At 44.1% G+C, this 13,007-nt stretch overlaps 1 protein-coding gene across 3 annotated transcripts in view; it reads left to right on the forward strand.

Annotated features, from left to right (window-relative positions):
* CAMK1D (calcium/calmodulin dependent protein kinase ID) overlaps positions 1 to 13,007 on the forward strand; it is a 389,122-nt gene that overhangs the window by 10,718 nt on the left and 365,397 nt on the right. Inside the window, exon 1 of one of the 3 annotated variants that reach the window (XM_050936948.1) lies at positions 2,365 to 2,442. The exons of the other annotated variants lie outside the window; for them this stretch is intronic. Coding sequence (XP_050792905.1) covers positions 2,405 to 2,442 — 38 coding nt within the window. The 5' untranslated portion in view covers positions 2,365 to 2,404. Of the gene's footprint in view, positions 1 to 2,364; positions 2,443 to 13,007 lie in introns of those variants that run through there. 3 annotated transcript variants of the gene reach the window in all.

A 13,007-nucleotide genomic window follows, 5' to 3' on the forward strand; every position in this document is an offset into this window, starting at 1 on the left:
TTGCTGAGGGGTATGAAAAATACCAACCTCTGGTGTAGACAGGACTAGGTTGATGGGAGAATTCTATTGACCTAGCTATTGCCTCATGGGGAGGTAGAGTACCTACGCTGATGAGAGAGCACCTCCTGTTGGAATAAGTCGTATCTTCCCTGAAGCCCTACAGTGTTTTAAGTGTAGACAAGCCCTAACTTGGGAAAGGTTATACAGGAAATCTGTGGTAGAGCATGGAGCTCAACCTGGGTTTCCCAAGTCCTGCATTAGTTTCTTAACCACAAGACTATCCTTCCTCTCTTCATCTCATTGCTGTTCGTGTGAAATCCTTCTTCTCTACATCTCTTCCCATCTGGAGCAGCCTGCCTGCCTCCTTCACCATCCACCTCTTTTCAAATATCAGCTGAAAAAAAATTTCTTTTCGTCCTCTGCTGCTCACTTCGAATACTTTCCTATTCCCTACACTGTGTAATTTACATGTGGCTACATGCCGAATCTGGTTTTGAATGATTTTTTATTTACACCTGTAGAGCATCAAAGGATATAGTCTATATCAAAGTTGCACTGTTTTGGTTTATATGTTAGTAATGAAAGCTTATAATAAGGTTCTGAATTTATTGCCAGTAATGGCATTCACTTAACTGGTGAATCACAGTTTACACTCATGATTATTTAATAGGACCTAATTTTCCAGTCATTTCCAGTGGTATGAAAACAAAGTTGAACTGAAAAGATATTATTAGTAAGCAGGTTAATGAATCGGATGAGGAATGAAAGAGTTCCTTGAGGCAGGGATCTGGCACTTTATCAGTCTGCAAATAGATTTGAACATCAGTGATGCGGTATAAAATAATAATAATAAATAATAATAATAATAATAATTTACATAGCTGCAAACATATTACTTAATGACAACTCAAATAGCCTAGCTATCAAAATATTTATGTTGTCATCATTTTCCAAAAATCATTATGACTCACAAAATCTATCTATCTAATCTAACTACTGACGTGTGTTGTCTGGCTTATCAGTTCCTATAGTTTTCTGTAGATGTGTCAATCACTCTTTTTTTCTTTTTTAAAAAAGGGAACTATAAAAAACAGATTTTTAATGAACTTTCCAAGGCCCCTTTCTGGTGTTTTCACGTTTAAATCTTTGTATTGAGTTTTATGCCAGATTTAATCACCAAGCAGCTTGCATAGGTTAAATTAAACTAATATGTATTTTTGTTATTCAAATTTCTTGGCTGAATTGAAAAGCTAATTTGTTTCTTTTTAACACTAGCTGTGTTGAGAAAAATTTATTGAGATAATGAGACACTTGGATTTGATTTGACAGTAAAACATCTGAGATCAGAGCTTCAGCATTCCTATTGCAAAAGATCAATGATTTCTCTTGTTATTTATCTTGGTAGTATCAGATCTCACATTTAGAAACAGCAGTAACTTTCAACAAACAGCCTGTGTAACCAGGGAGAAGAACTAAAATACCCTTTGTTTTTTCAGACGTTGGAGGCAGAGTGCATGTGGAAAGGTGATTTTTGGATTAAAAAAGTCAAGTTCTCATAAGGAAACCATTTAATTTTCACATAAATTTCCAATTTAAACAATATAGTTTTAGTCTAATTACACTTTCCAGGAAGAACAAAAGAAAAGGCTCTTTTTAACAGTGCAAATGAACGTGGAGAGTTAACACCGGCAGCAATGTGATTAGGAGCCCTGAACAGAGGCCCTTGGAATTGACAGTTAGCCTGCTCTCTCCTTTAATTTTCTAATTTCCTGCCCTGTTCTCTCTGTCTCTCAAAACCTGCGGGCACCCGAACAGTGGCTTGATCATCAGAGATGCAGAGGACCCACAAATCTAAGCCAATGTTAATAGGCGTTATGGATTCTCTGTACCTCTGGAGAAAATTGTTTATGAGTTTTGGTACCTGGATCTACACATCTTGGTCTTTATTAAACTCTGTTACCTTGATTCTCTGTTTATAAGGCTTGAGCTTGGACCACTGAAGTCAATGGCAGTTATGGCATAGATGTCTATGAAGGTAGCATCAGACCCTAATATATTTTTTAGCAGTGTTGTGAAAATGAATTCAGGCTTGCACGTCTTTCTAAGATCTTCAAATGAAGGCTGTTCTGTTAGTGCAAGGCATCATTATTCAAGTGTTAGAATATTACAGAAACATGGTTATATCCCTGTGCTTTAACAGAATACCCCATTAAAAATGCCTGACAAGCTATGTTATTCCACCACGCAGAAATATGTTTACATTTATGATGCTTGATATGTAAGAGTTCTCAGAAAAGGGTGGAGCTTTGGTATTTCAAAATGCTACAGCACAGTGACCTACCCACATTTGAGAATGATCTCGGTTTTGTTTTTTGTTTTTCCTTTTGATTTGAGAGACTAGCAAATGCTGAACATATTGTTTATGTTTGGATCTTGGCCCTGGTAAGGGAAATGTAAAGATAACATCACTCGTATTATTATTTGTATTATAGTAGGTGTATACAGCTGTGGACTGTAATAACTTTGGTCTAATTTTGGTTGTTGGGTGTAGTGTGTGGGAGCTGGGTGCTGTTGGTGGCCTGTGATATACAGGAGATCAGATGTGATGATCTGGTGGTCCCTTCTGGCCTTGAACTTTATGATAGTCCTCAACATAGGTCAGGGCTCCATTGTGCTAGGCACATAGTAGTATATACAGCACATAGTAAGAGACAATCCCTATCAAGAAGAGCTTGCAGTCTAAATAGGTAACAAAAAGGGTGAGAAACAAGAGTTAGTCAAAGGTCACACAACATCTTAGTAGCAAAATCAGGGCTAGAACCCAGGTTTCCTGAATCCTAGTTCAGTGCCCCTATAAACGACTGTGCTGTCTCTTGAAGGTGGGTCATCACTAGCTTCTTCTAGACATATTTATATGGCTTTCTGGCTAGGACTGTATGTCTAATTAATTTTAATTAGTTAACACTTGTAAAAGACTTTGAAAATACGAAGCACTATCTGTGCACTATTGCCATTACTTTATTTTTACCCTTATTACCCAGCTGCTTAAAAATAAAGAGGAATTGTTGAATGATAGAAAGAAAAGAGGGAATAGCATAGTTAGTCCGTCTACATGGTCAGTATAGGATCATTTACAGCAGAATTCCATCTTCCTGGGCTTTGCCCAATCTAGTCTTTTTTCCCCACCATTTCCCTGGATAGACTATTCCATTGTCTAATTGCTCTTGCCATTAGGAATTTTGTCCTGATATCAGTGTAAATGTTCTTATTTAATTTCAATCCTATACTTCTTTTTATACCCCCTTGCCCCACCCTAATAGGTTTCTTTTTTTTCATCTGTGTTTACTTGGGCTAGAAATTATAATAAAGGAAATAACAGGTTTGATATGGTGAGAGAAAACCTAATAAGAACATAAGAATGGCCATACGGGTCAGACCAATGGTCCATCTAAGCCAGTATCCTGTCTTCCAACAATGGCCAAGGACAGATGCTTCAAAGGGAATGAACAGAACATGGCAATTACTGAGTGATCCATCCCTTGTCGTCCAGTCCTAGTCTCTGGAAGTCAGAGGCTTAGGGACATCCAGAATATGGGGTTGCATCCCTGACCATCTTGGTGATAGCCAATGATAGATCTATCTTCCATGAACTTATCTAATTCTTTTTTGAACCCAGTTATAGTTTGGTCTTCACAACATCCCCTGGCAATGAGTTCCAAGGTTGATTCTGGGTTGTGCGAAGAAGAACTTTCTTGTGCTTATTTTAAACTGCTGCCTATTAATTTCATTGGGTGACCCCTGGTTCTTGTGTTACATGAAGGGTTAAATAACACTTCCTTATTCACTTTTTCCACACCATTCATGCTTTTATAGACCTCTATAATATGCTGCCTTAGTCATCTCTTTTCCAAACTAATGTTCACCTTACTGACTTGGGGAGGGCTTGTGATTTTTACTAGGCAAGAATCAGCTCACATGTAGAAAAGAAGCTGGGAATGAGCTGAAGTTTCAGCAGAAAAGAAAAGCTTCTCAAAGGTAAACAGGTGTAAGGTGCTCAGCTACTAGAATGATAAGGGCCATGTAAGAACCTAGATAGATAGAAAACTCTTTGTGCATCACTTTAAGTAAGAGATGTCTGAAGGAAATAGAGTTGTCTGCTGTCATTTACACCAATGTAAATCTGGAGTAATTGTATTGATTTCAGTTGTTCCAGTTTGCTGTAGTTGCTCCAGACTGACACTGAAGTAACTGAGAACAGAAGCTGGCAACAGAAGTACATCAGCCTTGGATTGTTCTATTCGTATTTCTAATGCGGAATTGACGTTTGCACTGTCTAATGCAGTGTACTTTTAGCAGAAGCCGTGAGACCATGTTGTTCAGAGAGATGTTATAGACATAAATCCTAGCCTATTAAAAGATAGACCTAGATAAAAGGCTTTAGAGAGCTTCACAATCAAGGACATTGAATCAACTGTTATAATCGGTCCTGTCACTTCCCATTTAAAAAAAAAATCAAGCAACTTTAATATTCTTTGCTGACAGCTCAGATAATTCTTACTCAGATAAGCAAGCAGGTGCATCCCTGACATATTAATAGAGATCATAAACAGAAATAAAACTGAAAATATATTAATATGACAGGTGAGCAGAGTTGTGTGGCATTATCTGCAATAGGGGAAAGTCAAAAGACAGAGGATGGTCTCTTGGTTAAAAACAGTACTGAGTTGTAGTCCCATCTATGTCCTAGAATATCAGGGTTGGAAGGGACTTCAGGAGGTCATCAGGAGGTCCAGTCACCTGCTCAAAGCAGGACCAATCCCCAGACAGATTTTTTCCCCAGATCCCTAAATGGCTCCCTGAAGGATTGAGCTCACAGTGCTCAAACCACTGAGCTATCCCTCCCTGCAATGACCTAGCTTGCCGATGTACAAAAGTCAATGGGAGATCAGTGCCTAACCTGCTTAGTTTTTTTTGTAAGTCCTACTAGATGCCTATCTGTGTCTTTAGGTGCCTAAATATCACTGTATATCTGGCTCTTAATGCCTCTCTGCTTTTCCCTCCTTGTTTGTGAAGTGGCAATAATAATACTGACTTACCTTACAGGAGTGTTGTGAGATTTAATTAATTAGTAGAGCCCCTCCCTGCAACATACTAAAAAAATTCCAGGGACCAATGGGAGGTCTTGGGGCTCCTAGCTTTGGCCACCACATATGTGTGTGTTGGGAGGGCACTCAGGGCTCCATACTTCAGCCACTGGGGGTGCTGAGGCTTCAGCCACTGGGTGAGGGAAGCTCAGGGCTCCAGTTGGGATGTGGGAGCTTTGGGTTTTAACCCTGTGGGGCACTGGGGCTCAGGGCTTTAGACCGGGGGTGTGCTGGGGCTCAGGGCTCCCCGCGGCTCCACTCCCAGTTTCAGCCCCATGGGGCAGTGGGCTCACAGCTGAAGCCCTGTGGCTCTCTTCCTGGTTTCAGCCCCGCAGGGGTGCTGGGAATTGGGGTCTCGGCGCCTCCTGAAACCAGCTCACAGCCACCCTGGGAGCTGTGGACCCCTGGTTAAGAACTGCTGTACTATAGAAATGCAAAGTTTAAAAACAAAACAAAGCATGCAGATAAAACCCCAGATGATGAATTTGTCATTCTGCCATAAGGCATAGTTTCTGTGAACAGTGTAATACATACGCTAAGCCTAGTGGCTCTCAATCTTTTTCCACCAAGGACCTGAACACCACCTGCAGTTTCATGTTATGACTCAAATCCCACACACATATGTCTAGTTTGGGGATGAGATGGTGCTGCAGCAACTCTTCTCTTCTTGTGGCTGTTGATGTGGTCCAGTGGTTATGGCAGAAAAATAGAAAGTATGACTTTTTAAGTTCTGTTCCTGATTTTGCCATGTGTGAACTAAGGCAACCTTTCTATGTACTTGTATGTTAAATGGATATTGTGATACCAGCCTTATATGTGTGGCTTCATTAATCAGTGCTGGAAAATATGCAGAGATCTTTGGATGAAAGAAGCTGTATAAATGTGTTGTGGTGTTATTACGTAGTTCATATTTCTGTGGTGGTGTCAAATTCAAGGGAATACTGGGTCAGATTCAAGTGAAGTCATGCCCATGTACACCAGAGCTGAATTTGGCTGGTTGTTTTTAATGATGGGTCAAAACTAAAACTCAGCATGTGAATACCCCCAGACATGGATTAAAATTTGCCTCTGGATTCAAATTTTGCAGCTCAAACCAATTTCTATTCATCTTTTGCTATATGCAGTGGCTTCATGATGCTGTTTTTGTGGTGCATTACTGTATCTTTCCATCTGCTGAAGGAAAATCCTTTTCAGCTAGACTAAGAATAGGAAATCAAGTTAACTATATGTAGCATCTATTCTCAGTTCCATATCTGAAGCATCCTCTATATGAAGGCTGTATCCTGCAGGGGGACGTGGATAATATGATATAACAGTTCTTTCCCATCTCTAACATCTGACATTATTCTTTGGTGGTAATTCCTGTAGTGCTTCCAGAATTATTAACTCATATGGTGTCGGCAACGTATACCATGCATGCAAGTTACAAAGCAGCTGTATGTGTGCAAGAGTTAAAAGAAAGACAGACAATGAATAGGAGGCATGTAAGTATCTAGACTGGGCCAGTTCCTCTTTTCATTTCATTTCATTTCATTTCATTTCATTTCACTTCTTTCTTTCTTTGTTCTTTCTTTCTTTCTTATGACTTCATTTTGAGCATTCGTGCTGCCTCATTCACCTGGCAATTTTCCCATATAATGTGTAGAACAGGGGTCGGCAACATATGGCATGCGTGCCAAAGACGGCACGCGAGCCAATTTTTGATGGCACGCTGGAGCCTGCTGGGACTCCAGCATGCCATTAAAAATCCTGCCCAGTCTGGCCTGCTCTCCTCTGCCCTCTGCTCACCCCGTGGGGGCAGGGAGCAGAAGCATAGCCGTGCACATGGGGTGGGCAAATGACCCCACTCTCCGGGCACGGCAAGCCGCGGGGTCCACGCTCCCGGACCGGAGCGCCGGGCTGAGTGCAGCAAGCTGCCGCCCCCCCTCCTTCTCCCCTCCCCTGGAGCCCTGCTGCTGTGCGCAGCACTCTGAGGGCTGGGGCTGTGCTCTCCCATGGGGCAGCGTGTCTGGCTCTGCGTGGAGCCACAAGGTAAAAGGCCCAGGGCTGGGGGTGTTGGATAAGGGGTGGGGACAGTCAGGGGACAGGGAGCAGGGTGGGTTGGATGGGATCCCGAGGGGGGTGGCTAGGGTTGGGGGTATCTGGAGGGGGCAGTCAGGGAGCAAGGGGAATTGGATGGGGCATTGGAGTCCCAGGGTTTGTGAGGGGGCAGGGGATGAATAGGAGTCAGAGCAGTCAAGGGAGCGGGAGCAAGGAAGATCCTGGGGTGGGGAAGTTAGGGTGGGTCATCTCTGGAGGGAGTGGTCAGAGGACAAGGAGCTGGGGGGGTTGAATGAGTTGGGAGTTCTAGGGGTCCTGTCAGGAGACAGCAGTGTGGAGAGGGGTTGCAGCAGGCAGGGAGTGAGGGGAGTTGGATGGTGTCATAGTATAATTCCCAACTCTGGACCTTAGCGTCCAGGATATGGGTACTAGCCTAAGTCCTCTAAGCTTAATTACCAGCTTAGATTCTGTAGCGCTGCCACCAATCAGGAATTCCAGGGCCTGATACCCTCTGGTCCCCCCAAAACCTTCCTGGGGACCCCCAAGACCCAGATTCCTTGAGTCTCACAACAAAGGGGAATGAACCATTTCCCTTCCCCCTCCTTTCTTCCTCCCAGCTCTTTCCCGCCCTGGGTACACTAGGAGACCACCGTGATTCAATTCCTTGAATCACCACACCGAGAGGAATGTTACCTTCCCCCTCCCTTCTTCCCCGGAGAGAGATACAGAGATAAACGCAGAGAGCAGGTTTTTCTTCCCTCCTCCCTTTCCTTTCTCCCACCAATTCCCTGGTGAGTGCAGACTCCCTTCCCTGGAGTCTTACAAAAGATAATCAAAAAATCAATTAGATTCTAACAAAAAAAAGGAAAACTTTAATAAAGAAGGAAAAACATAAAAATTGTCTCTGTAATCAAGATGAAATATTACAGGGTCTTTCTAGCTTATAGACAATAGAAAGAAGCTTTCTCCAGCAGAAACACAATTTAAGCTACTTCCAGCAAGTACACATCTGCAAATAAAGAAAAACAAGTTAAAAGACTATAACCGCCTTTTTACTTACTTGCTATTCTGAATAGATAAAAGACTGTAGCAGGGAGATTGGCAGAAACCTGGTTGCACCTCTAGTCCCGTCCAGGACCCAGAGAGAACAAAGCCAAACCCAAAAACACAAACAAAGGTTTCCCTCCACCGAGGTTTGAAAGTATCTTGTCTCCTGATTGGTCCTCTGGTCAGGTGTTGCAGGTCACTGTTTGTTAACCCTTTACAGGTGAAAGAGACATTAACCCTTAGCTATCTGTTTATGACAGATGGGTTGGGACTTCTGGGGGTCTGTTTGGGGATGGGGGTGTGGATAAGGGTTGGGGCACTCAGGGGACAGGTAGGGGGTAGGGTCCAGACAAGGAAGAGGGAGGCTTAGATAGGGGGTGAGGTCCTGGGGGGCAGTTCGGGGCAGGGGTCCCAGAAGGGGATAGTCAGGGGACAAGGAGCAGCGAGGTTGGGAGTTCTTAGGGGGGCAGTCACCCAGACCTCTCCCCTGAGCCCTGACACCCTCCCCCTGCCCCCCACCACGCCCTTTGCCCTGAGCCCTGTAGCCCCCCAGGCCCTGCCCTGAGCCCTGTACCTCCCTCATACACCCCCAGCCCTCTGCTTGATTCCTTCATCCCCCGCCCACAACTGTAGCCCTGACTCTGGCACCCCCACCCATACCTAGCTCCCCCTCTGTCCTGACACCTCCAGCCCCCAGCCCTGACTCCAGCCCACCCCCAGCCCTCTGGGTCCTGGCTGCCGACCCCGCAAGCCCGCTGCTGTTCTGGGGTTCTGGCTGACGGACCCTTGCCAGCCGGGGTCCTGGCCACAGGCCTCGCTCAGCCCGTTGCCGGCCTAGGTGAACAGAACCCCAGACTGGCAGTGGGCTGAGCGCGCTGGCAGCATAAGATCCACATTTTAATTTCATTTTAAATGAAGCTTCTTAAACATTTTGAAAACCTTGTTTATTTTACAATACAACACTAGTTTAGTTATATAATATATAGACTTATAGAGAAAGACCTTCTAAAAAACGTTAAAATGTATTACCAGCACGCGAAACCTTAAATTAGGGTGAATAAATGAAGACTCAGCACATCGCTTCTGAAAGGTTGCCGACCCCTGGTGTAGAATATTACAGGATGGAGAATGCCACTGTTGAGTAAGTTTGAACAAAGGAACCAATGAGTGGCCTGTTGTTCATTCAAATGACTTGAGACCCCAGTGTAGGTGGGAGGTGAAGGCTCCTCTTTCTTCACCTGATTCTCTCTCTTTTGCCACCCCTTCTGGTATGTTAAATTGCTTTCTGGGTTCTTTCCCTGTTCCTCATGAATCACTTAACTGGGTGTGGTAGCCAGATTCACAACTTTCCATGGGTTGGCACAGCTTGGGAGGCTGTGAGTGGAGTTCTTCCTTTTGGGTTAGCTAGAGCTTATGGGTATGTCTACACCGCAATGTAAGCCTAGGGTTAGTAGAACTCAAGTTGCAAACCCTGGGTTTGTTAACCTAGGGCTTGCGCATCTACACTCATTTGTAATCTCAGGTTAGGAATTGTTGAACCCTTGGTCCCACCCTTGGGCTCCAGCATCTACACTGCATTATAAGGCCTGAGTCCAATCACCCATATCCCAGATTTCTTAGCATCCTCCCAAACTGCTCTAGCCCATTGTTTGCGGTGTGGTGTGGGAGGACATGACTATCCACCAAACTTGACTGTCTTGAGGACAAAGAAAATCAGCCCATGGGATTGTGGGATACATTTCCTTAATTTTTGTTACCATAAATGGTGGTAAATAGCAGTACAAGAACATGAAAGACAAGGGGAATGACTAGCAGAAATACCATTTAAGGAGCAGTTTATATATTTGATTCCAGATATCTTCTGCTCATTACGTATTGGCTCAGCAATGTGAACAGGAGTAGAACTTGTTTGTATCAGGGAAGTCGGCAGATAGCACTCAGACACTCACGGTGTCTTTCTCCATTGTTCTGTGTCTTTTGCGTTGTCATTACAGCTGTGCAGATTGGATGCAAACTGCTACCAAGTCACGACCGCAGTTTACATGGCGCAAATGTCAATGCAAGGTATAAAGCAGTGGAGAATCAGGTCCAGAGTGTCTTTGAGTCACATCTGCTGACTTCACTGATACACAGAAGTTTTGCTCCACTTTACCCTGCAGAACCAATATATCTGCAGAGGAGTGAGCAGGATTTTTTTTTCCTGCCTCATGCATCTTTAAAACCCCCCATCAGCAAAGTACATTGTAATTGCAGGATCTGCATTGCTGAGGATGATGTCTGAGTTAGAAGACAACTGGACATGCAGATCCCAGGTAGAGTTTGCAGTACCAATGGTTCACGAACTCACCTTAAGAGTTGTAAATGGAACCAGTTATACCTGAAATCGTGATGAGGAAACAGAACACCACAATGTTCTTTTGAGAGAGTTACTTTCTTGAGTCTCACTACACTTTAATATGAAGGGGAAAAAATCACAAAAATTGGTCACATCTCTGTCATAGTTCCTTAAGCAATTATTCAGTTTGTTCAGTGGCTTGAAAAGAGAACCATGAAAAAAATAGATTTATAGAGCATATAATATGTGTGCTGTGTTTTTCAGTCAGTGTCTTAAAAATGTTATGATTTTTATCAGTACAATCCCAGTCCATTCATTTGTTTTCAGCAGTATTGCTCAGATAGTCTTTCATGGCCAATAATGACATTATTTTCTGCATCACTTGTCATTTATCCATCTCTGGTCTAATCATAGTGTGATCTGGACCTAAATTAATGATGCATTGCTTCAATATACAGTGTAGCTATCAGGGGCAGCTCCAGTCACCAGCGCACCAAGCACGTACCTGGGGTGGCAAGCCATGGGGGGGCGGCCTGCTGGTCGCTGTGAGGGTGGCAGTCAGGCGACTTTCGGCAGCATGCCTGCAGGAGGTCCGCCAGCCCCGCGGTTTCGGCGGCAATTCAGCGGCGGGTACGCTGAAGGCACGGGACCGGCGAACATCCCGCAGGCATGCTGCCAAATCCGTGTTACCAGCAGACCTCCCGCAGGCATGCCGCTGAAAGCCACCTGCCTGCCATGCTTGGGGCAGCAAAATACATAGAGCCACCCCTGGTAGCTTTGGTTTTTGCTCAGTTCTAAGGCTGGAATTTTCTAAGGGACCTAAGTGGGTGTGGCGCTCAGCTCCCATTGATTCTCTCAGGGTACGTCTACACTACCTGCCGGATTTGTGGGTAGAGATTGATCTATCAGGGATCGATTTTATCACGTCTGTCCCTGATTGCTCTGCTGTCGACTCCAGAACTTCACCGCAGCGAGAGGCGGAAGCGGAGTCGATGGGGGAGTGACAGCGGTTGACTGGCCGCCGTCCTCACGCCCAGGTAAATTGACCTAAAATATGCCAACAGCGTAGCTGAAGTTGCATATCTTAGGTCGACCTCCCCCACCCCCCAGTGTAGACCTAGTCTCAGTCTAAATTGTGCTTGGTGTTTTATTTATTTATTTAGTAGCAGAAAGATTGGAGCAAATTATTTTTCTCTAGGAACCAAAAAAAAAATCCCAAACCCACATGCGAATGAGCATTGTAAGCTGGAGAGATGTGGGGGTTTACTGCAAACCATGCCTTTCATTATACTGCACTGAATGGTCCTGGATGATGCAGTGGGTTGGCTGCTGGCTGTAATCTGGCAGGTGAAATTTGTCAATTTATAATGGCTGTTTGGTCCTGTGGGAAAAAGCTGATGGTCTTAGTCCTGTTCCTAGCGGCAGGTTATGAACCTTTAAAAAAACAAAAATGAAACAAACAAACAACTGGACCAGAACTGTGCCAGTTGGCATTGATTAAAACACAGGATGGCATACTTGGCAGCAAGACTGATTGAGTATGAATGTTCAGCTGCCCTTAGACAGCTAATCACACTGAGGAATGTTAGGAGGGCAGCACTGGGGAAGCTAGTCTGTGGTGATGTGCCTGTTTTATGGATAAATAGGTTTCATTTTCTTCTGTTGTCAGTGTGGCACTTTCACTAGCATTAAAAAGTTGGGGGGGTGGGGGAGGAGCACTCTGAATTCTGTGAGATCCATATTATATGCTGCTGTTAAATGGCAGTTCCATGGCAACCCAGCTTGTTTCAGGTCATCTGAGCCTTAAATATACAGGTATGTATTGGTCATATTCTTTCTTTGTTTTCTCTTCTGTTCTCTCCATGCACTTGTCTGGCATGGTGTAAAATCCGCTCTCTTCCACCTTCTAAAATGTAATGTTTTTGAACCTCGTGTTCGTCTTCACATCTGCCCCACATGTGGAGCACCGAAAAGCCAGTGCTTAATTTGTGCCAGGCCTGAGCCCCAGCACCTCTAGGTTTGGCAGTTCATAGCCCCTGCACTTCTGGGCTTGCCGCACCAGTTATGAAAGCAAAACATTGCTTTAGCCCTGGCACCTCTTTTCTTGAGCCCTGGCTCCTCTTTCATTACAAATGAAGCACTGTCTAAGATGTATCTGAGTAGGGCTTTCTTCTGCTCCCCTTACACAGGATGTGGGAGTTCTCTTTCAACCCTTTTGCCTCTCACATAGTCTATAAGGAGCCATCGGTATACTTGCCTACACATTTTGCTAGGCACGTAGCTTTCTTGTATATCATGGGTTCTCAAACTGGGAGTCACAGGCAGATTTCATCGAGTCATGACCACCTTTCCTTTCTTTATTGCTAGACAGGAAGGTTCCCAATTTTTTTTTTCTGTTGTAACTTGGAGTTTTGGCATGGGAAAGGTTGAGGGCCACTGAT

Source organism: Gopherus flavomarginatus, chromosome 1 (assembly GCF_025201925.1).
Source record: "Gopherus flavomarginatus isolate rGopFla2 chromosome 1, rGopFla2.mat.asm, whole genome shotgun sequence".
In the NCBI taxonomy this organism is placed as follows: domain Eukaryota; kingdom Metazoa; phylum Chordata; order Testudines; family Testudinidae; genus Gopherus; species Gopherus flavomarginatus.